We start from the raw sequence: 21,670 nt of genomic DNA, 5'->3' as shown, positions 1-21,670 counted from the left end.
AGATATAATATATACATTCAAAAATAATCTTAAAAAGTATTATTATTATGTCATAAAGATTAAGGGAACATGATCTTGCGTGTCTTTCAAATCATGCACCTTGGAGAAGGGCGAGTTCTAATCCTGTAAATTATTCTCTCTAGATGTCAAAGTACAGTAGTATCATTCACAAAGCCACACCCTCAATCAATCCAAGAACTAGGTACTTTATTTCTGCTCAAATCAAGGATCTTTAAAATATGTATAATTAGTGGGATATCGTTGGCTAAAAATAAACTTCACTCAAACCAAAAGCAATCAGATTGAGTAGACAATAAAGTTGAAAAATCTCAATTCACAGACTTTTTTAGCACTTGTTTCACATTCTTTTAAAACAGGTTGAACTGATTTTCATATGTGACTCTCCTTTCCAGTTTATGCTCCTGATTTTTGGTGAATGTGTAAAGCTTTATGGAGGGTGCTGCGATTCATGAGGTCACAGAGTCGGACACGCCTGAGAGACTGAACTGAACTGAACTGAAAGATCAATTAAACATTCAAGCAGGGTTTATGCAAAAAGAAAATAATCTAACATAATACATAATTAATTTTACCTGTTCAGTATTTGGGGTTATATGTAGAGTGCCTGGGACACAAGTAGATATTTTCAGAGTTGGAGAATGAAGTTCCTGTGGAGAGAAACAAAAGAGGGTTCAGAAATCATTACTGAGCAGTGTCATTTAAACGTCTTAGGTTGTTAAAGTATTATTATTATTTCCTTTATTTTTACAATAACCCAGTTTGCCAGAAATAAGAACTTTATTAAGTGCTTACTTAGACACTGTCCATCTTTACAAAAGCACATTACTGAATTCCTTTGTCACTATTCCAAGTAATCTAATGAAATATAATTTCTAGAATGCTTTCATAACAATACACACTTCTTGCACTTTTAGTTTGCATTCTTTTTTTACTTTTTTGAGAACTCTACATAACATCCATCAATGTTATTATATGTCTGCAATTAACAACATTTAAAATTTATCAAAAACATTAAATGTAAAAAAATCCAAAAACCAATATAGGAAATTATCTTTGAAAACTCAACTAAGACTACTGCTGTTAGAGTACTTCAAGCTGATTTTAAATTATGCTTTGTGTGATCTGCTTCTAGTTTAATCTCAAAGAGTAGGTTCTGATGTTAAAAAATGATCCATAAAAGTAAGAGTATGATTTTTAATAATGACTAGATAAAATGATCACTCCATCAATTATGCTGGTATTCATTATATTTTCCCCAAATCAACAAACTGCATAGCTTTATAAGTGTGCAAAAAATTGATAGCATTACTCGATTTCATCTAATTGACACAACTCCAGGATATAGTTCTTAAACGATTAAAAATATTTTGTCTTCAAATCAGATCAGTCGCTCAGTCATGTCCGACTCCTTGCGAACCCATGAAACACAGCACGCCAGGCCTCCCTGTCCATCACCAACTCCCGGAGTTCACTGAGACTCACGTCCATCGAGTCAGTGATGCCATCCAGCCATGTCATCCTCTGTCGTCCCCTTCTCCTCCTGCCCCCAATCCCTCCCAGCATCAGAGTCTTTTCCAATGAGTCAACTCTTCTCATGAAGTGGCCAAAGTACTGGAGTTTCAGCTTTAGCATCATTCCTTCCAAAGAAATCCCAGGGCTGATCTCCTTCAGAATGGACTGGTCGGATCTCCTTGACTCTCAAGGAGAAGACTCTCAAGAGTCTTCTCCAACACCACACTTCAAAAGCATCAATTCTTTGGTGCTCAGCCTTCTTCACAGTCCAGCTCTCACATCCATACACGACCACAGGAAAAACCATAGCCTTGACTAGACGGACCTTTTTTGGCAAAGTAATGTCTCTGCTTTTGAATATGCTATCTAGGTTGGTCATGACTTTCCTTCCAAGGAGTAAGTGTCTTTTAATTTCATGGCAGCAGTCACTATCTGTAGTGATTTTGGAGCCCAGAAAAATAAAGTCTGACACTGCTTCCATTGTTTCCCCATCTATTTCCCTTGAAGTGATGGGATCGATGCCATGATCTTCACTTTCTGAATGTTGAGCTTTAAGCCAACTTTTTCACTCTCCACTTTCACTTTCATCAAGAAGCTTTTTAGTTCCTCTTCACTTTCTGCCATAAGGGTGGTGTGATCTGCATATCTGAGGTTATTGATATTTCTCCTGGCAATCTTGATTCCAGCTTGTGTTTCTTCCAGCCCAGCGTTTCTCATGATGTACTCTGCATATAAGTTAAATAAACAGGGTGACAGTATACAGCCTTGACATACTCCTTTTCCTATTTGGAACCAGTCTGTTTTTACATGTCCAGTTCTAACTGTTGCTTCCTGACCTGCATACAAATTTCTCAAGCGGCAGGTCAGGTGGTCTGGTATTCCCATCTCTTGAAGAATTTTCCACAGTTTATTGTGATCCACACAGTCAAAGGCTTTGGCATAGTCAATAAAGCAGAAATAGATGTTTTTCTGGAACTCTCTTGCTTTCTCCATGATCCAGCAGATGTTGGCAATTTGATCTCTGGTTCCTCTGCCTTTTCTAAAACCAGCTTGAACATCAGGAAGTTCACGGTTCACATATTACTGAAGCCTGGCTTGGAGAATTTTGAGCATTACTTTACTAGCGTGTGAGATGAGTGCAATTGTGCAGTAGTTTGAGCATTCTTTGGCATTGCCTCTCTTTGGGATTGGAGTGAAAACTGACCTTTTCCAGTCCTGTGGCCACTGCTGAGTTTTCCAAATTTGCTGGCATATCAGGAGGTATTAAAACTTAGAATCACAGACTTACAAGGGGAAAACTGACAAACTCATACCAAAGTATAGCTATATTATATATATATATTGGGGCTCCCCTGGTGGCTCAGAGGTTAAAGTTTCTGCCTCCAATGCGGGAGACCCAGGTTCAATCCCTGGGTCGGAAAGATTCCCTGGAGAAGGAAATGGTAACCCACTCCAGTATTCTTGCCTGGAGAATCCCATGGATGGAGAAGCCTGGTAGGCTACAGTCCATGGGATTGCAAAGAGTTGGACATGACTGAGCGACTTCACTCACTATATAATATATATAATGTCTATATAAAATATATATTTTATATATATATATATATATATATATATATATATATATATATATAATGTTTAACATTCTGTTCTTAAAACAATACACACACACACACATTTGCTGTTCTTAAAACAAAACTATGTTATATATACCATGCTGTTCTTAAAACAAAATGATGTATTTACTCAAAGGGCCAAACTTTCCACACACTATGGGTTTTCTTTTGGTTCAACTTGTAACATTTTCATCTCTCCTCCCTCTGTTACATCAACAGCAATACTGCAAGCTTAATACTTCAAGGCAGCCTTTGAACATGTTCCCAGATTTCCTGCTGGTAGCTAAGGATAATTGCTCAAACAAATGCTGAGAATTAAAGATTGTAGACCAAACAGGTACATGGTCTTCACTTTAGGAAAATGGTTACAAATACAACCAAGTACAGGTGGAGGTGGCACACAGATCAAATAGGAGCAGGTTCAGAAAAACAAAAAAAGGTGATTTTTAGTTATACAATAGTACATGAAAACATTCCAACATAAAAATTATACAAATAAAGTCAAAGATCTTCCCTTAACCATCCTCCCTTCATTAAATGATATTTACTGCTTGTATTATTCTGCAATGTAAGCCAAATAATATATAAATATATATGTATAAATGATATTTACTGCTTGTATTATTCTGCAATGTAAGCCAAATAATATATCTTATAGATTAGATGTGTCTTAATTCATTATTACTCAGCCATTAAAAAGAATACATTTGAATCAGCTCTAATGAGGTGGATGAAACTGGAGCCTATTATACAGAGTGAGGTAAGCGAGAAAGAAAAACACCAATACAGTATACTAACGCATATATATGGAATTAGGAAGATGGTAATGATAATCCTGTATGCAAGACAGCAAAAGAGACACAGATGTATAGAACAGTCTTTTGGACTCTGTGGGAGAGGGAGTGGGTGGGACGACTTCGGGGAATGGCACTAAAACATGTATAATATCATATAAGAAATGAGTTTCCAGTCCAGGTTCGATACAGGATGCTTGGGGCTGGTGCACTGGGATGACCCAGAGGGATGGTATGGGGAGGGAGGTGGGAGGGGGGTTCAGGATGGGGAACACGTGTATGCCTGTGGCGGATTCATGTCTATGTGTGGCAGAACCAATACAATATTGTAAAGTAAATAATAATAATAATAAAGAGTTTAAAATATTTAAAAATAAATTAATGAATGAATATATATATATATTTATTATAGTGTTGCATAATGTTCGTTTGATAGTTTGTTTACCTATGCATCTTAAAATTGTTTCCAGGTTTTCACTGTGCTATGGTGAGTATTTCTCTAGAATCCCACAAAGTGGGATTGCTAGGACACAGAGTATGTGCATTATTCATGTTAATATGCACTGTCCAACTGATTTCCCAAAATGCCATACCAATTACACATCCATCAGCAGTGTAGAAATGCTCTCATGTCTGAAAGATGCTTTTATACCAACTTTTAGTGTTTTTAGGCTGGAGCTAATAATACTAGAATCATTTTGAGAATATAGTTAGTGCACACTGTCTTGTTCCTGGTTCTGAATATAGGCTAGTTTTTTCCCCTTCCCTTTACCCTATTCAAGTCTGATGACATCAGCAAATGAAACAGAATGAAGCTTACTAGGTAAATGGATTAGCTTTTAAGATAAAAGCGTGTACTGAGAAGTTTTATAAACTGGCTGAAATTCACCCAAGTAGGAATACACACACACACACACACACACACACACACACACACACACACACATATATCTTATATCTTTAGCATCCTTATTGATAGTAATATAGGTAGTCACTTGATTCAGATGCCCAGATGGTAGATATTCAAAAGGCAAATTGGTGTATTTGCACAAAGACTAGTCTGGTGCTACCATAAAGAAATTATTCAGTCTTATTATATTTGGAAGGCTGGTAAATTAATTTAATAAATTATGCTTTATTTAGTTGTTTTGAGCCTTCATTATTAGAACTGACCTAGGCAAATATGGCTTTCTCATACAACCCTTATGAAAACAAAGGGAAAATGGAATAACTACAAAAAGTAAAATATTAAAGTGGTAGCTTTGTATGGGTCAAAGAGATTACGATATATGGTAGTGATCAGCATGAATTTAAATTGCAGCAGTATTAAATTGTCATAAGGGGGAAAAGCCTATCTGAATATAAGGTTTATTAATTAAAGAAAGACTTGCTAAAGAAAACTCTTTCCCCTTGAAAGTCTACAGAATTAGGTAAGTCGTGTGAGTAAATGTCCAAAATGAACATTGTCTTGATGATGAAAGATATTTTCAGTGACATCTAGCTCTAGGCAGAATTGCAGCAAGTCATTCCACAAGTGAAGTGAAGTGAAGTGAAGTGAAGTGAAGTCGCTCAGTCGTGTCCAAGTCTTTGCGACCCCATGGACTGTAGCCTATCAGGCTCCTCCATCCATGGGATTTTCCAGGCAAGAGTGCTGGAGTGGATAAGGAAGTGATCAAAAATGTTTATAAATTAATGAATGAAGATGTCAATTTTAAAGGCATCTCAGGAATAGAAATCTAAATCTCTCTCTTGATAGCCTACATTAATATTTAATTTTCAATGTCACTTATTTGTATATAGTTAACATAAATCCTTATATCTTTCCTTTTCTCCTTTGCTTTTTGCTTCTCTTCTTTTCACAGCTATTTGTAAGGCCTCCCCAGACAGCCATTTTGCTTTTTTTCATTTCTTTTCCATGGGGATGATCTTGATCCCTGTCTCCTGTACAATGTCACGAACCTCATTCCATAGTTCATCAGGCACTCTATCTATCAGATCTAATCCCTTAAATCTATTTCTCACTTCCACTGTATAATCAAGGGATTTGATTTAGGTCATACCTGAATGGTCTAGTGGTTTTCCCTACTTTCTTCAATTTAAGTCTGACTTTGGCAATAAGGAGTTCATGGTCTGAGTCATAGTCTTCTCCCGGTCTTGTTTTTGCTGACTGTATAGAGCTTCTCCATCTTTGCCTGCAAAGAATATAATCAATCTGATTTTGGTGTTGACCATCTGGTGATGTCCATGTATAGAGTCTTCTCTTGTGTTGTTGGAAGAGGGTGTTTGCTATGACCAGTGCGTTCTCTTGGCAAAACTCTATTAGTCTTTGCCCTGCTTCAATACTCCTGATTAATAACCCTGTTGGCAACATTCTTTACGTAAAGTTTTGTTGGAAATTAATTATGTTTATAATTAAGTAGGTTCAAGCTTAATATGAAAGCCAAGACTGTTTTCCCCACAAAGTTTAAAGTCATTTTCTACTTTGGGAAAGTTGTAGCAGTGCTCTTCCCTTTCCTCCTCCTCCCTACCCTTTTCCTTCTCCTTCTCTTCCTCACTCCTCCCTCTTCCCCTCTTTCTTCTCCTCCTCCTTTTATAAAGTACACATGGCATTACCAATTTTTGATCAGAGTGTATTAAAATCAATCTGCTTTTTTGGAGCTTTCCAGACAAGCAAAAGTTAAAAGAATTCGGCAAGATCAAACCACTTTTACAGCAAATGCTAAAGGAACTTCTCTAAGCAGAAAATAAGGAAAAGCCCTACCTACAGAAAATAAACCCTAAACAATGGAGAAAATCATAATAGGATCATACTTATCAATAATTACCTTAAATATAAATGATTAAATGTGCCAACCAAAAACACAGACCAGCAGAATGGAAGAAAACATGTGCATGTATGCACTTCCACACCACATCACCCTGCTTGACCCCCCAAATTGTATGTAAGTATTTTGTATTGTTAGGTTAATCATGTTTCCGTTATGGCTTGCAATTGTAATTTATCTTTTATTTTTTGTCTTGTTATTGATTGTGAAACTGATAAACATCTTTTACTATTGTGAATATGCAACTGTTACTTAACACTACTGTATCATGATTGGTCAACAGAAAAATTACAGAATTCTATATCTCCAAAACTACCATTTAATAGAAAAATCCATAATAGAAAAAAACTTTTAAAAATTCATATGTATATCAGAATTATCTTGGAATTTTTTGAAAAATACAAATGCCCAGGTATTACTTTTCTTTGGCCAGAACTCCAGATATATTTCCAATGAGCAGCAATGTTTAAAAACAATCAGATTATATGAGCATCTTTTACTTTCATCTAGTTTGTTTCACTTTTTCTATTTCATAGTCAGTGCTCCCATTTCATTTAGTTTATGTTCTCCAATTTCTCCATTTCTTTTTTTTTTTTATGTTCTTTCTCAAACCTTTATCAACCATAGTAGAAAAGTTTTTGTATACAAATATATAAATAATATGTATAATATATATATTTTAGAAAAAGTATGAAATTTTGCCTAACTAAAAAATGTGACATTTGATTCCACTTGTTTGACTTTGTATGAAAATAGTGCTGAATTTCTAATTTTAAAATATATATAGAGGGGGTGGTCCTAAGATGGCAGAGGAATAGGTTGGGGAGACCACCTTCTCCCCCACAAATTCATCAAAAGAACATTTAAACGCTGAGGACATTCCACAAAACAACTTCTGAATGCCGGCAGAGGACATCAGGCACCCAGAAAAGCAGCCCATTGTCTTTGAAAGGAGGTTGGAAAAAATATAAAAGACAAAAAAAGACACAAAAGAGGTAGGGACGGAGCTCCATCCCAGGAAGGGAGTCTTAAAAAGAGAGGTTTCCAAACACCAGGAAGCACTCTCACTGCCGAGTCTGTGGCAAGCCTTGGAACCACAGAGGGCAACATAACTGGGAGGAAAAATAAATAAATAATTAAAACCCACAGATTACGTGCCCAACAGTATCTCCCCCAGTGGAGAAGCAGCACAGACGCTTGCACCCGCCACTAGCAAGCGGGGGCTGAGCAGGGAGGCACGGGCTGCATTGCTTAGAGTAAGGATCGAGCCTGAATGCCCTGAGGGCAATCTGAGGGAACTAACTTGGGCTAGCAAAACCAGACTGTGGGATAGCTACCACGTGAAAAGCCCTAACCTAAGACACCGCCAGGCCTGCTCACAGAACAAAGACCTGAACAGAGCTAGCCCGCTGAAGACCATCCCCCTCTGGTGACAGGCAGCCAGAGCTGGAAGGGGGGAAACTAAGCCCCAGAGAAACATTATCTACCAAACTGCAAGCAGGCTTCTTTGCTAACTAAGACTTCTTGGGGTTCTGGACAGTCAATATCCACCTGAGAAGGTGCGCTGGTTATACACCCAGAAAACCTTGCAGCAGGGACAGGGGAGGCAATAAGTCCCAGCGACAACGCTCACCAAATACCTCATCACCTGAGCTGCTCGGACCTTGGAAGGGCACAAAACTCAGGCCCAACAGAGTCTGCGCCTCTGAGGACTACCTGAGTTTCTGAACCTGAGCGGCTTAGACCTAGGAGGTGCAGGCAGCCCAGGGCCAGCTTCAGACAGTTCCCGGTGGACCAACCTAGAGCCTGAGCAGTATAGGCAGGGAAGGCACATGCGCCGTGAGTGGAAGCAGGTTCAGTGTGGCTGAGACACTATGAGCACGCGCCAGTGTTATTTGTTGGCAGCGTCCCTCCCTCCCCACAGCACGACTGAACAAGTGAGCTTAAAAAAGTGTCCACCACCGCCCTCTTGTATCAGGGTGGAAATCAAACACTGAAGAGACCAGCAAACAGAAGAAGCTAAAAAGAGGGAACTGCCTTGGAAGTGACAGGTGCAATAGATTAAAACTCTGTAGTTAGTACCGACTACATAGGAAGGTACCTATAGATCTTGAGAAATATAAGCTGGACCAAGGAACTATTTGAAAATGAACTGACCCCACACTGCCCACAACACCAAAGAAAGTCTTAGATATATTTTTACTATTTTAATTATCATTCTTTTTTTTAATGTTTTTTTAAATTTTAAGTCCTCTATTACTCTTTTAATTTTCATTTTTATAACCTACTATTACTTTGCAAAAAGAAAAAAGAGACCCTATTTTTTAAAGCAAACTTCATATATATATATATTTTATAATTTTTATGACTTTGTTTTTTGTTTTTTGTTTTTTTTTCTTTTCTTTAATATTGTATTTTTGAAAATCCAACCTCTACTCTAGATTTTTAATCTTTACTTTCTGGTATTTGTTATCAATTTTTTACCTTTAAGAACCAAATCTTCAGTACCCATTTTTACTTGGGAGCGAGATTATTGGCTTGACTGCTCTCTCCCGCTTCGGACTCTCCTTTTACTCCACCAGGTTGCCTCTATCTCCTCCCTCCCCCTTCTCTTCTCTACTCAACTCTGTGAATCTCTTTGTGTGTTCCAGATGGTGGAGAATACTTAGGGAACTGATTACTGGCTAGATCTGTTTCTCTCCTTTTGATTCTCCCCCTTTATCCTCCTGGCCACCTCTGTCTCCATCTTACATTTTCTCGTCTCTGTATAAATCTGTGAACATCTCTGAGCAGCCCAGACTGTGAAGTGCACATAAGGAAGTGATCACTGGCTAGCTTGTTCTCTCCTCTTTTGATTCCACCTCATCTCATTCAGGTCACTTCTAACTCCCTCCTCCCTCTTCTCTTCTCCATGTAACTCTGTGAACCTCTCTGGGTGTCCCTCACTGTGGAGAAACTTTGCATCTTTAACCTAGATATTTTATCAATGGTGTTGTATAGATGGAGAAGTCTTGAGACTACTGTAAAAATACAACTGAAAACCAGAAGCAGGAGGCTTAAGTCCAAATCCTGAGAACACCAGAGAACTCCTGACTCCAGGGGAACATTAATCGACAGGAGCTCATCAAACACCTCCATATGTACACTGAAACGAAGCACCACCCAAGGGCCAACAAGTTCCAGAGCAAGACATACCAAGAAAATTCTGCAGCAACACAAGAACACAGCCCTGAGCTTGAATATACAGGCTGCCCAAAGGTACTCCAAACCCACTGACATCTCATAACTCATTGCTGGACACTTCATTGCATTCCAGAGAGAAGAAATCCAGCTCCACCCACCAGAATACCGACATAAACTTCCTTAACCAGGAAACCTTGACAAGCCACCTGCACAACTCCACCCACAGCAAGGAAACTCCACAATAAAGAGAACTCCACAAACCTCCAAAATACAGAAAGGCCACCCCAAACTCAGCAATATAAACAAGATGAAGACACAGAGGAATACCCAGCAGATACAGGAACAGGATAAATGCCCACCAAACCAAACGAAAGAGGAAGAGATAGGGAATCTACCTGATAAAGAATTCCGAATAATGATAGTGAAACTGATCCAAAATCTTGAAATCAAAATGGAATCACAGATAAATAGCCTGGAGACAAGGATTGAGAAGATGCAAGAAAGGTTTAACAAAGACCTAGAAGAAATAAAAAAGAGTCAATATGTAATGAATAATACAATAAATGAGATCAAAAACACTCTGGAGGCAGCAAATAGTAGTATAACAGAGGCAGAAGATAGGATTAGTGAAGTAGAAGATAGAATGGTAGAAATAAATGATGAGATTTTCCTCTGATGAGAGGAAAAAAGAAAAATGAATTAAAAGAAATGAGGACAATCTCAGAGACCTCCAGGACAATATTAAACGCCCTAACATTCAAATCATAGGAATCCCAGAAGAAGAAAAAAAGAAAGACAATGAAAAAATACTTGAAAACTTCCCCAAAATGGGCAAGGAAACAATCACCCAAGTCCAAGAAACTCAGAGAGTCCCAAACAGGATAAACCCAAGGCTAAACACCCCAAGACACATATTAATCAAATTAACTAAGATCAAACACAAAAAACAAATATGAAAAGCAGCAAGGGAAAAACAACAAATAACACACAAGGAGATTCCCATAAGGATAACAGCTGATCTTTCAATAGAAACTCTTCAGGCCAGGAGGGAATGGCAAGACATACTTAAAGTGATGAAAGAAAATAACCTACAGCCCTGATTACTGTACCCAGCAAGGATCTCATTCAAATATGAAGGAGAAATCAAAAGCTTTACAGACAAGCAAAAGCTGAGACAACTCAGCACCACCAAACCAGCTCTCCAACAAATGCTAAAGGATATTCTCTAGACAAGAAACACAAAAAGGGTGTATAAACTCGAACCCAAAACAATAAAGTAAATAGTAACAGGATCATACTTATCAATAATTACCTTAAACATAAATGGGTTGAGTGCCGCAACCAAAAGACAAAGACTGGCTGAATGGATGCAAAAACAAGACCCCTATATACTTTGGCTACAAGTGACCCACCTCAAAACAGGGGACATATACAGACTGAAAGTGAAGGGCTGGCAAAAGATAATCCATGCAAATAGAAACCAAAAGAAAGCAGAAGTAGCAATACTCATATCAGATAAAATAGACTTTAAAACAAAGTCTGTGAAAAGAGACAAAGAAGGACACTACATGATGAAAAAAGGATCAATCTAAGAAGAAGATATAACGATTATAAATATACACGCACCCAATATAGGAGCACCACAATATGTAAGACAAATGCTAAAAAGTATGAAAGGGGAAATTAACAATAATACAATAATAGTGGGAGACCTTTAATACCCCACTCACACCTATGGACAGATCAACTAAACAGAAAATTAACAAGGAAACACAAATTTTAAATGATACAATGGACCAGTTAGACCTAATTGATATCTGTAGGACATTTCACCCCAAAACAATGAATTTCACCTTTTTCTCAAGCACACATGGAACGTTCTCCAGGATAGATCACATCCTGGGTCATAAATATAGCACTGGTAAATTCAAAAAAACTGAAATCATTCCAAGCATCTTTTCTGACCACAGTGCAGTAAGATTAGATCTCAATTACAGGAGAAAAACTATTAAAAATTCCAACATGTGTAGGCTGAACAACACGCTGCTGAATAACCAACAAATTACAGAAGAAATAAAAAAATAAATCAAAATATGCATAGAAATGAATGAAAATGAAAACACAACAACCCCAAACCTGTGGGACACTGCAAAAGCAGTCCTAAGGGGAAAGTTCATAGCAATACAAGCATACCTCAAGAAACAAGAAAAAAGTCAAATAAATAACCTAACTCTACACCTAAAGCACCTAGAAAAGGAAGAAATTAAGAACCCCAGGGTTAGTAGAATGAAAGAAATCTTAAAAATTAGGGCAGAAATAAATGCAAAAGAAACAAAAGAGACCATAGAAAAAAATCAACAAAGCCAAAAGCTGGTTCCTTGAAAGGATAAATAAAATTGACAAACCATTAGCCAGACTCATCAAGAAACAAAGGGAGAAAAATCAAATCAATAAAATTAGAAATGAAAATAGAGAGATCACAACAGACAAGACAGAAACACAAAGGATCATAAGAGACTGCTATCAGCAATTACATGCCAATAAAATGGACAACTTGGATGAAATGGGCAAATTCTTAGAAAAGGACAGCTTTCCAAAACTGAACCAGGAAGAAATAGAAAATCTTAACAGACCCATCACAAGCACGGAAATTGAAACTGTAATCAGAAATCTTCCAGCAAACAAAAGCCCAGGTCCTGACGGCTTCACAGCTGAATTCTACCAAAAAGTTAGAGATGAGCTAACACCTATCTTACTCAACCTCTTCCAGAAAACTGCAGAGGAACCTCAACTTCCAAACTCATTCTATGAGGCCACCATCACCCTAATACCAAAACCTGACAAAGATGCCACAAAAAAGAAAACTACAGGCCAATATCACTGATGAACATAGATGCAAAACTCCTTAACAAAATTCTAGCAATCAGAATCCAACAACACATTAAAAAGATCATACACCATGACCAGTTGGGCTTTATCCCGGGGATGCGAGGATTCTTCAATATCCGCAAGTCAATCAATGTAATACACCACATTAACACATTGAAAAATAAAAGCCATATGATTATCTCAATAGATGCAGAGAAAGCCTTTAACAAAATTCAACATCCATTTATGATAAAAACTTTGCAGAAAGCAGGAATAGAAGGAACATACCTCAACATAATAAAAGCTGTATATGACAAACCCACAGCAAACATTATCCTCAATGGTGAAAAATTGAAAGCATTTCCCCTAAAGTCAGGAACAGGACAAGGGTACCCACTTTCACTGCTACTATTCAACATAGTTTTGGAAGTTTTGGCCACAGCAATCAGAGCAGAGAAACAAATAAAAGGAATCCAGATTGGAAACGAAGAAGCAAAACTCTCACTGTTTGCAGATGAGATGATCCTACATAGAAAACCCTAAAGACTCCATCAGAAAATTACTAGAGCTAAACAATGAATATAGTAAAGTTGCAGGATATAAAATCGACAAACAGAAATTTCTTGCATTCCTGTACCCTAATAATGAGAAAATAGAGAAATTAAGGAAACAATTCCATTCACCATTGGAATGAAAATAATAAAATACTTAGGAATATATCTAAAGAAACTAAAGACCTATATATAGAAAACTATGAGACACTGGTGAAAGAAATCAAAGAGGACACTAATAGATGGAGAAATATACCATGTTCATGGTTTGGAAGAATCAATATAGTGAAAATGAGTATACAACTGAAAGCAATCTATAGATCCAATGCAATCCCTGTCAAGCCACCAACGGTATTTTTCACAGAGCTAGAACAAATAATTTCACAATTTCTATGGAAATACAAAAAATCTGGCATAGCCAAAGCAATCTTGAGAAAGAAGAATGTAACTGGAGGAATCAACCTGCCTGCCTTCAGGCTCTACTACAAAGCCACAGTCATCAAGACAGTATGGTACTGGCACAAAGACAGAAATATAGATCAATGGAACAAAATAGAAAGCCCAGAGATAAATCCACACACCTATGGACCTCTTATCTTTGGCAAAGGAGGCAAGAATATACAATGGAGAAAAGACAATCTCTTTAACAAGTGGTGCTGGAAAAACTGGTCAACCACTTGTAAAAGAATGAAACTAGAACACTTTCTAACACCATATACCAAAATAAACTCAAAATGGATTAAAGATCTAAACGTAAAACCAGAAACTATAAAACTCCTAGAAGAGAACATAGGCAAAACACTCTCTGACATAAATCACAGCAGGATCCTCTATGACTCACCTACCAGAATACTGGAAATAAAAGCAAAAATAAACAAATGGGACCTAATTAAAATAAAAGGCTTCTGCACATCAAAGGAAACTATAAGCAAGGTGAAAAGACAGCCTTCAGAATGGGAGAAAATAATAGTAAATGAAGCAACTGACAAACAACTAATCTCAAAAATATACAAGCAACTCCTGCAGCTCAATTCCAGAAAAATAAATGACCCAATCAAAAAATGGGCCAAAGAACTAAGCAGACATTTCTTCAAAGAAGGTATACAGATGGTAACAAACACATGAAAAGATGCTCAACATCACTCATTATCAGAGAAATGCAAATCAAAACCACTATGAGGTATCATTTCACGCCAGTCAGAATGGCTGCGATCCAAAAGTCTACAAGCAATAAATGCTGGAGAGGGTGTGGAGAAAAGGGAACCCTCTTACACTGTTGGTGGGAATTCAAACTAGTACAGCCACTATGAAGAACAGTGTGGAGATTCCTTAAAAAACTGGAAATAGAACTGCCTTGTGACCCAGTTATCCCACTACTGGGCATACAAACCGAGGAAACCAGAATTGAAAGAGACACATGTACCCCAATGTTCATCGCAGCACTGTTTATAATAGCCAGGACATGGAAGCAACCTAGATGTCCATCAGCAGATGAATGGATAAGAAAGCTGTGCTACATATACACAATGAAGTATTACTCAGCCATTAAAAAGAATACATTTGAATCAGTTCTAATGAAGTGGATGAAACTGGAGCCGATTATACAGAGTGAAGTAAGCCAGAAAGGAAAACATCAATACAGTATACTAACACATATATATGGAATTTAGAAAGATGGTAATGATAACCCTGTATGCAAGACAACAAAAGAGACACAGATGTATACAACAGTCTTTTGGACTCTGTGGGAGAAGGAAAGGGCGGGATGATTTGGGAGCATAGCATTGAAACATGTATAATATCATATAAGAAATGAATTGCCAGTCCAGGTTCAATGCACGACGCTTGGGGCTGGTGCACTGGGATGACCCAAAGGGATGGTATGCGGAGGGAGGGGGGAGGTGGTTTCAGGATGGGGAACACGTGTACACCCGTGGTGGATTCATACTGATGTATGGAAAAACCAATAAAATATTGTAAAGTAATTAGCCTCCAATTAAATAGATAAATTTAAGTTAAAAAAAAATATATATATATATAAGCAACAAGCCAAAAAAGTTTACTGTATAGCACAGGGAACTATAGTAAATCACCTGTAATAACTTATAATGGAAAATAATTTCAAAAATATTATATGTATATACGTATAACTAAATCACACACACAAAAAGAATTCTGCTTTTTTAAATTTAGTACTGTTTATTTTTTGCTAGTTTTTCTAAACACCCCTCAGTTCAGTTCAGTCTCTCAGTCGTGTCCGACTCTTTGCCACCCCACAAACTGCAGCATGCCAGGCCTCCCTGTCCATCACAAACTCCCAGAGCCTACCCAAACTCATGCCCATTGAGTCAGTGATGCCATTCAATCATCTCATCCTCTGCCATCCCCTTCTCCTCCCACCTTTACTCTTTCCCAGCATCAGGGTCTTTTCAAATGAGTCAGCTCTTTGCATCAGGTGGCCAAAGTATTGGGGTTTCAGCTTCAACATCTGTCCTTCCAATGAATACCCAGGACTGATCTCCTTTAGGGTGGACTGGTTGGATCTCCTTGCTGTCCAAGGGACTCTCAAGCATCTTCTCCAACACCACAGTTCAAAAGCATCAATTCTTCGGTGCTCAGCCTTCTTCACAGTCCAACTCTCACATCCATACATGACCACAGGAAAAACCATAGCCTTGACTAGACGGACCTTTGTTGGCAAAGTAATGTTTCTGCTTTTTAATATGCTATCTAGGTTGGTCATAACTTTCCTTCCAAGGAGTAAGCGTCTTTTATTTCATGGCTGCAATCACCATCTGCAGTGATTTTGGAGCCCCCAAAAATAAAGTCAGCAGCCACTGTTTCCACTGTTTTCCTATCTATTTGCCATGAAGTGATGGGACCAGATGCCATGATCTTGGTTTTCTGAATGTTGAGCTTTAAGCAAACATTTTCACTCTCCTTTTTTAGTTTCATCAAGAGGATCTTTAGTACTTCTTCACTTTCTGCCATAAGGGTGGTGTCATCTGCATATCTGAGGTTACTGATATTTCTCCCAGAAATGTGATTTCAGCTTGTGCTTCTTCCTGCCCAGCGTTTCCATGATGTACTCTGCATATAAGTTAAATAAGCCATATGGACATCTAATAAGAAAGTATGAGATACAAAATTTTAAATGTATTTGTGTAGAATATGATTAATATGTTAAGTATAATATCATTATATTTAAACTATCAGTGACATCATTCAAGATGTTCCTATTCTTATTTTTTCTGCACTTCATAAAATATTCTCGGAGAAACATTAATATGTTGCACTATGATTATATATTTTTCTTTCCCTTATACTTCTTCTGATTTTTGCTCTATGTATCTGTGTTTTTTGTTGTTAAGGTGTCTAATGGTTTATGATGTCTATCTTCTTTGTGAATTGTACCTTTTATCATTAAAAATATTAATCTTTGTTTCATTTAAAATAAATAAATTTTTAAAAATAAAAGACAAGAAAAAAGAGGAGAAATTTTTAAAAAGAAAATTAAATTTTGAATGAGAAAGAAAATATTTAAAAGAATCAGAAATGTAATAAAGTATTCAATACTCTTCAGAGAAGGCGATGGCACACCACTCCAGTACTCTTGCCTGGAAAATCCCATGGACGGCGGGGCCTGGTGGGCTACAGTCCATGGGATCACTAGGAGTTGGACATGAGTGAGTGACTTCACTTTATTTTTTCACTTTCATGCATTGGAGAAGGAAATGGCAACCCACTCCAGTGTTCTTTCCTGGAGAATCCCAGGGACGGGGGAGCCTGGTGGGCTGCTGCCTATGGGGTCGCACAGAGTCGGGACACGACTGAAGCGACTTAGCAGCAGTAGCAGTATTCAATACTCTTAGGTAGCACTCTAAGACAGCAAATTGTTAAAATAAGCTATTGGCATCTGAAAGAAAGATCAGTCTGCTTTGGGGGTATTATTTCTCTACGTCCTTGGATAATTGTTCTCTAAATGAGAGCTGGGAAACTCTAGTCATCTTAGGGAGAATTCGCTAGTCACAAAACATGTATTTTATTTCTGTATGTTAAAATAGCTATTAATTTAGAGTTAAAAAATCACATGAAATGCAAATAGTGCCAATTTCTTACTTACCTCAATGAAATAGCTTCTGAATAGTTCAATGCAGTGGAGATAAAAGGGAAAGCAGAAGCTGGAGAGGTGTTATTTTCCTTTAGGTTAGAAGGGAAACTTTAAAATCTTAAAACATACTCTGTATTCCCCTTCATGGAACACTGTTTTGTCTTGGCAAAGGGGCTTGAGTAACTCAATGAAGCTATGAGGCATGACATGCAGGACCATCCAAGATGGATAGGTCCTAGTCAGGAGTTCTGAAAAAAATGTGGTTCACTGGAAGAGGGAATGGTAAACAACTCCAGTATTCTTGCCATGAGAACACCATGAACAGTATGAAAAGGCAAAAAGATAGGACACCAGAAGATGAGTCCTAAGGTCAGAAGGTGTTCAATATGCTACTGGAGAAGAGTGGAGGGAAATAACAGCTCCAGAAAGAATGAAGCATCTGAGCCAAAGTGCAAACAATGATCAGTTGTGGATGAATGTTAGGTCCATGAATCAAGGTAAATTGGAAGTGGTCAAATAGGAGATGGCAAGAGTGAACATCAGCATCTTAGAAGTGAGTAAACTAAAATGGATGGTGGTGGTGGTTTAGTTGCTAAGTCATGTCTGACTCTTGTGAACTCCCTGGACTGTAGCCTCCTAGGCTCCTCTGTCCATGGGATTCTCCAGGCAATACTGGAGTGGGTTGCCATTTCCTTTTCCAGGGGATTTTCCTGACCCAGGAGTCAAACCCAGGTCTCCTACACTGCAGGCAGATTCTTTACCAACTAAGCTATGAGGGAAGCCCAAAATGGATGGGAATGGGCACATTTAATTCAGATGACCATTATATCTACTACTGTGAACAAAAATCCATTAGAAGAAATGGAGTAGCCCTCAGAGTCAACAAGAATCTGAAATGTAGTACTTGGATGCAATCTCAAAAGTGACAGAATGAGATTGGTTTGTTTCCAAGGCAAACCATTCAACATCACAGTAATCCAAGTCTATGCTCCAACTATCAATGCCAAAGAAGCTGAAGTTACCTGGTTCTATGAAGACCCAAAACATCTTCTAGAACTAATATTAAAAAAAAGATGCCCTTTTCATCATGTGTGTGAAGTTGCTCACTCGTGTCCGACTCTTTGCGACCCCATGGACTGTAGCCCGCCAGGATCCTCTGTCCATGGTATTCTCCAGGCAAGAATACTGGAGTGGGTTGCCATTTCCTTCTCCAGGGGATCTTCCCAACCCAGTGATCTAACCCGGGTCTCCTGCATTGCAGGCAGACACTTTATCCTCTGAGCCACCAGGGTCATAACAAACACCCTCTTCCAACAACCCAAGAGATGACTCTACATATGGACATCACCAGATGGTCAATATTGAAATCGGATTGATTATATTTTTTGCAGCTGAGGATGGAGAAGCTCTACACAGGCAGCAAAAACAAGACCTGAAGCCGACTGTGGTGCAGATCATAATCTTCTTATGGTAAAACTCAGGCTTAAACTGAGAAAGTACGGAAAGCCACTAGGCAATTCAGGTATGACCTAAATAAGATTCCTTATGATTATAGAGTGGAGGTGACAAATAAGGGGTTAGATCTGGTAGACAGAGTGCCTGAAGAACTATGGACAGAGGTTCCTAACATTGTACAGGAGTCACTGACCAAAACCATCCCCAAGAAAAAGAAATGCAAGAAGTCAAAATGATTGTCTGAAGAGGCTTTACAAATAGCTGAGGAAAGAAGAAAAGTGAAAGGCAAGGGAGAAAGGGAAAAATATACTCAACTGAATGCAGGGTTCCATAGTATAGCAAGAAGAGATAAGAAGGCCTTCTTAAATGAACAATGCAAAGAAATAGAAGCAAACAATAGAATGGGAAAGACTAGATATTTCCTTAAGAAAACGGGAGATATCAAAAAAATATATCGTGTAAAAATGGACACAATAAAGGACTGAAACAGTAAAGACATAATAGAAGCAGAAGAGATTAAGAAGAGGTGGCAAGAATACACAGAACTATATTAAAAAGTTCTTAATGACCCAGGTAACCACAATGGTGTGATCACTCACCTAGGGCCAGACATCCTGGAGTGTGAAGTCAAGTGGGCCTTAGCTTCCTAAGCATTACTACAAGCAACGCTAGTGGACATGGTGGAATCCCAGCTGAGCTATTTAAAATCCTAAAAGATGCTGCTGCAAATTAGGAAAACTCAGCAGTGATCACAGGACTGGAAAATGTTAGTTTTCATTTCAATCCCAAAGAAAGGCAGTGCCAAAGAATGTTCAAACTACTGCACAATTGTACTCATTTCACATGCTAGCATAATAGTGCTCAAAATCCTTCAAGCTAGCCTTCAACAGTACATGAACCAATAATTTCCACATGAACAAGCTGGGTCTCCAAGAGGCGAGGAACCAGAGATCAAATTGGCAAAATCTGTTCGATCACAGAGAAAGTAAAGGTATTCCAGACAAACATCTACTTCTGTTTCATCAACTACGTGGAAGCCTTTGAATGTAGCAATCACAACAAACTGTGGAAAATTCTTAAAGAGATGGGAACATCAGACCATCTTACCTGTCTCCTGAGAAATCTGTATGGGGGGCGTGAAGCAACAGTTAAAACTGGACATGGAGCAACGGACTGGTTCCAGATTGGGAAAGGCGTACGACAAGGCTGTATATTGTCACCCTGCTTCTTTAACTTATATGCAGACTACATCATTGGTAAAGACCCTGATGCTGGGAAAGATTGAAGGCAGGAGGAGAAGGGGATGACAGAGGATGAGATGGTTGGATTTCATCACCAACTTGATGGACATGAATTTGAGCAAGCTCCGGGAGTTGGTGATAGACAGGGAAGCCTGGTGTGCTGCAGTCCATGGGGTCACAAAGAGTTGGACACAACTGAATGACTGAACTGACTAACTGACTGACAGACATCATTCAAAATGCTGGGGTGGATGAACCACAAGCTGGAATTTAGATTGCCCAGAGAAATATCAAAAACTTTAGATATGCAGGTGATACCACTCTAATGGCTGAAAGTGAAGAGGAACTAGAGAGCTTCTTGATGAGGGTGAAGGAGGAGAGAGAAAATGCCAGCTTAAAACTCAACATTCAAGAAACTAAGATCATGGCATCCGGTCCCATTACTTCTTGCAAATAGAAAATGAAAAAGTGGAAGCACTTACATGTTTTATTTTCTTGGGCTCCAAAATCACTGTAGACGGTGACTGCAGCCATGAAATTTAAAAAGCCTTATTCCTTGGAAGGAAAGCTATGATAAACCAAGACAGTCTATTAGAAAACAGAGATATCACCTTGCCAACAAAGGTCCACGTAGTGAAAGCTGTGGTTTTTCCAGTAGTCATGCATGGATACGAGAGTTGGACCATAAAGAAGGTTGAGCACTGAAGCACTGATGCTTTTGAACTGTGGTGCTAAAGAAGATTCTTGAGTCTCTTGGACTGCAAGATGATGAAACCAGTCAATCTAAAGGAAGTCAACCCAGAATATTTATTGGAAGAGCTGATGTTGACGCTGAAACCCAATACTTTGGCCACCTGATGAGAAGAACTGACTCATTCCAAAAGACTCTGATGCTGGGAAAGATTGAAGGTAAAAGGAGAAGGGGGTGGCGGAGGATGAGATGGTTGGATGGCATCACCAACTCAATGGACATGAGTTTGAGCAAATTCTGGGACATAGTTAAGAGCAGTGGAGCCTGGCATGCTGCATGCAGCTTGCCATGAGGTGGCAAGTCATTCACGACCTAAAAGCTGAACAACAACATAAGGGAAACCTTAAAAAGTTAAAACATACTCTAAATTCCAGGATTATTTCAGGGCAACACCTTGAAAGTCAGAACAAAATCTACTTTGTCCTTTAATACATTTTTGATACTTTCCCCTCTGATAATAAAACATTAGAATGGAAAAAATACAGTAATGGTAACTGTGAAATGATCTGCTGAAACTAAAAAATATTAACTTGTTTTAACTAAAAATTCTTTAATATCTAGCTAAGGTTAATTAAGGGAGATAGCTGATAAAGAGCTGATATTTAAACTCAGGACATTCATTAACTAGCTTTTCTAACTTGGACAAGTTATTTTGAGCTGTTTACACTTCAATATTTTTATTTGTACAACAAATAATACCCAATGTATGTTGTTCTATTTATTTTTTGGAGTTCTAGTAAGT

At 38.2% G+C, this 21,670-nt stretch overlaps 1 protein-coding gene across 2 annotated transcripts in view; it reads right to left on the bottom strand.

Annotated features, from left to right (window-relative positions):
• The window catches only part of POF1B (POF1B actin binding protein), a 100,406-nt gene that overhangs the window by 69,282 nt on the left and 9,454 nt on the right, over window positions 1–21,670 (bottom strand). For both annotated transcript variants that reach the window (XM_059883700.1, XM_024988548.2), the window contains exon 3: window positions 594–668. In XM_059883700.1, coding sequence (XP_059739683.1) covers window positions 594–668 — 75 coding nt within the window. The remainder of the gene's footprint in view (window positions 1–593; window positions 669–21,670) is intronic.

The sequence above is a fragment of the Bos taurus genome, chromosome X (assembly GCF_002263795.3).
Source record: "Bos taurus isolate L1 Dominette 01449 registration number 42190680 breed Hereford chromosome X, ARS-UCD2.0, whole genome shotgun sequence".
Taxonomy (NCBI): domain Eukaryota; kingdom Metazoa; phylum Chordata; class Mammalia; order Artiodactyla; family Bovidae; genus Bos; species Bos taurus.
This window is presented reverse-complemented; position numbering and strand designations above follow the sequence as displayed.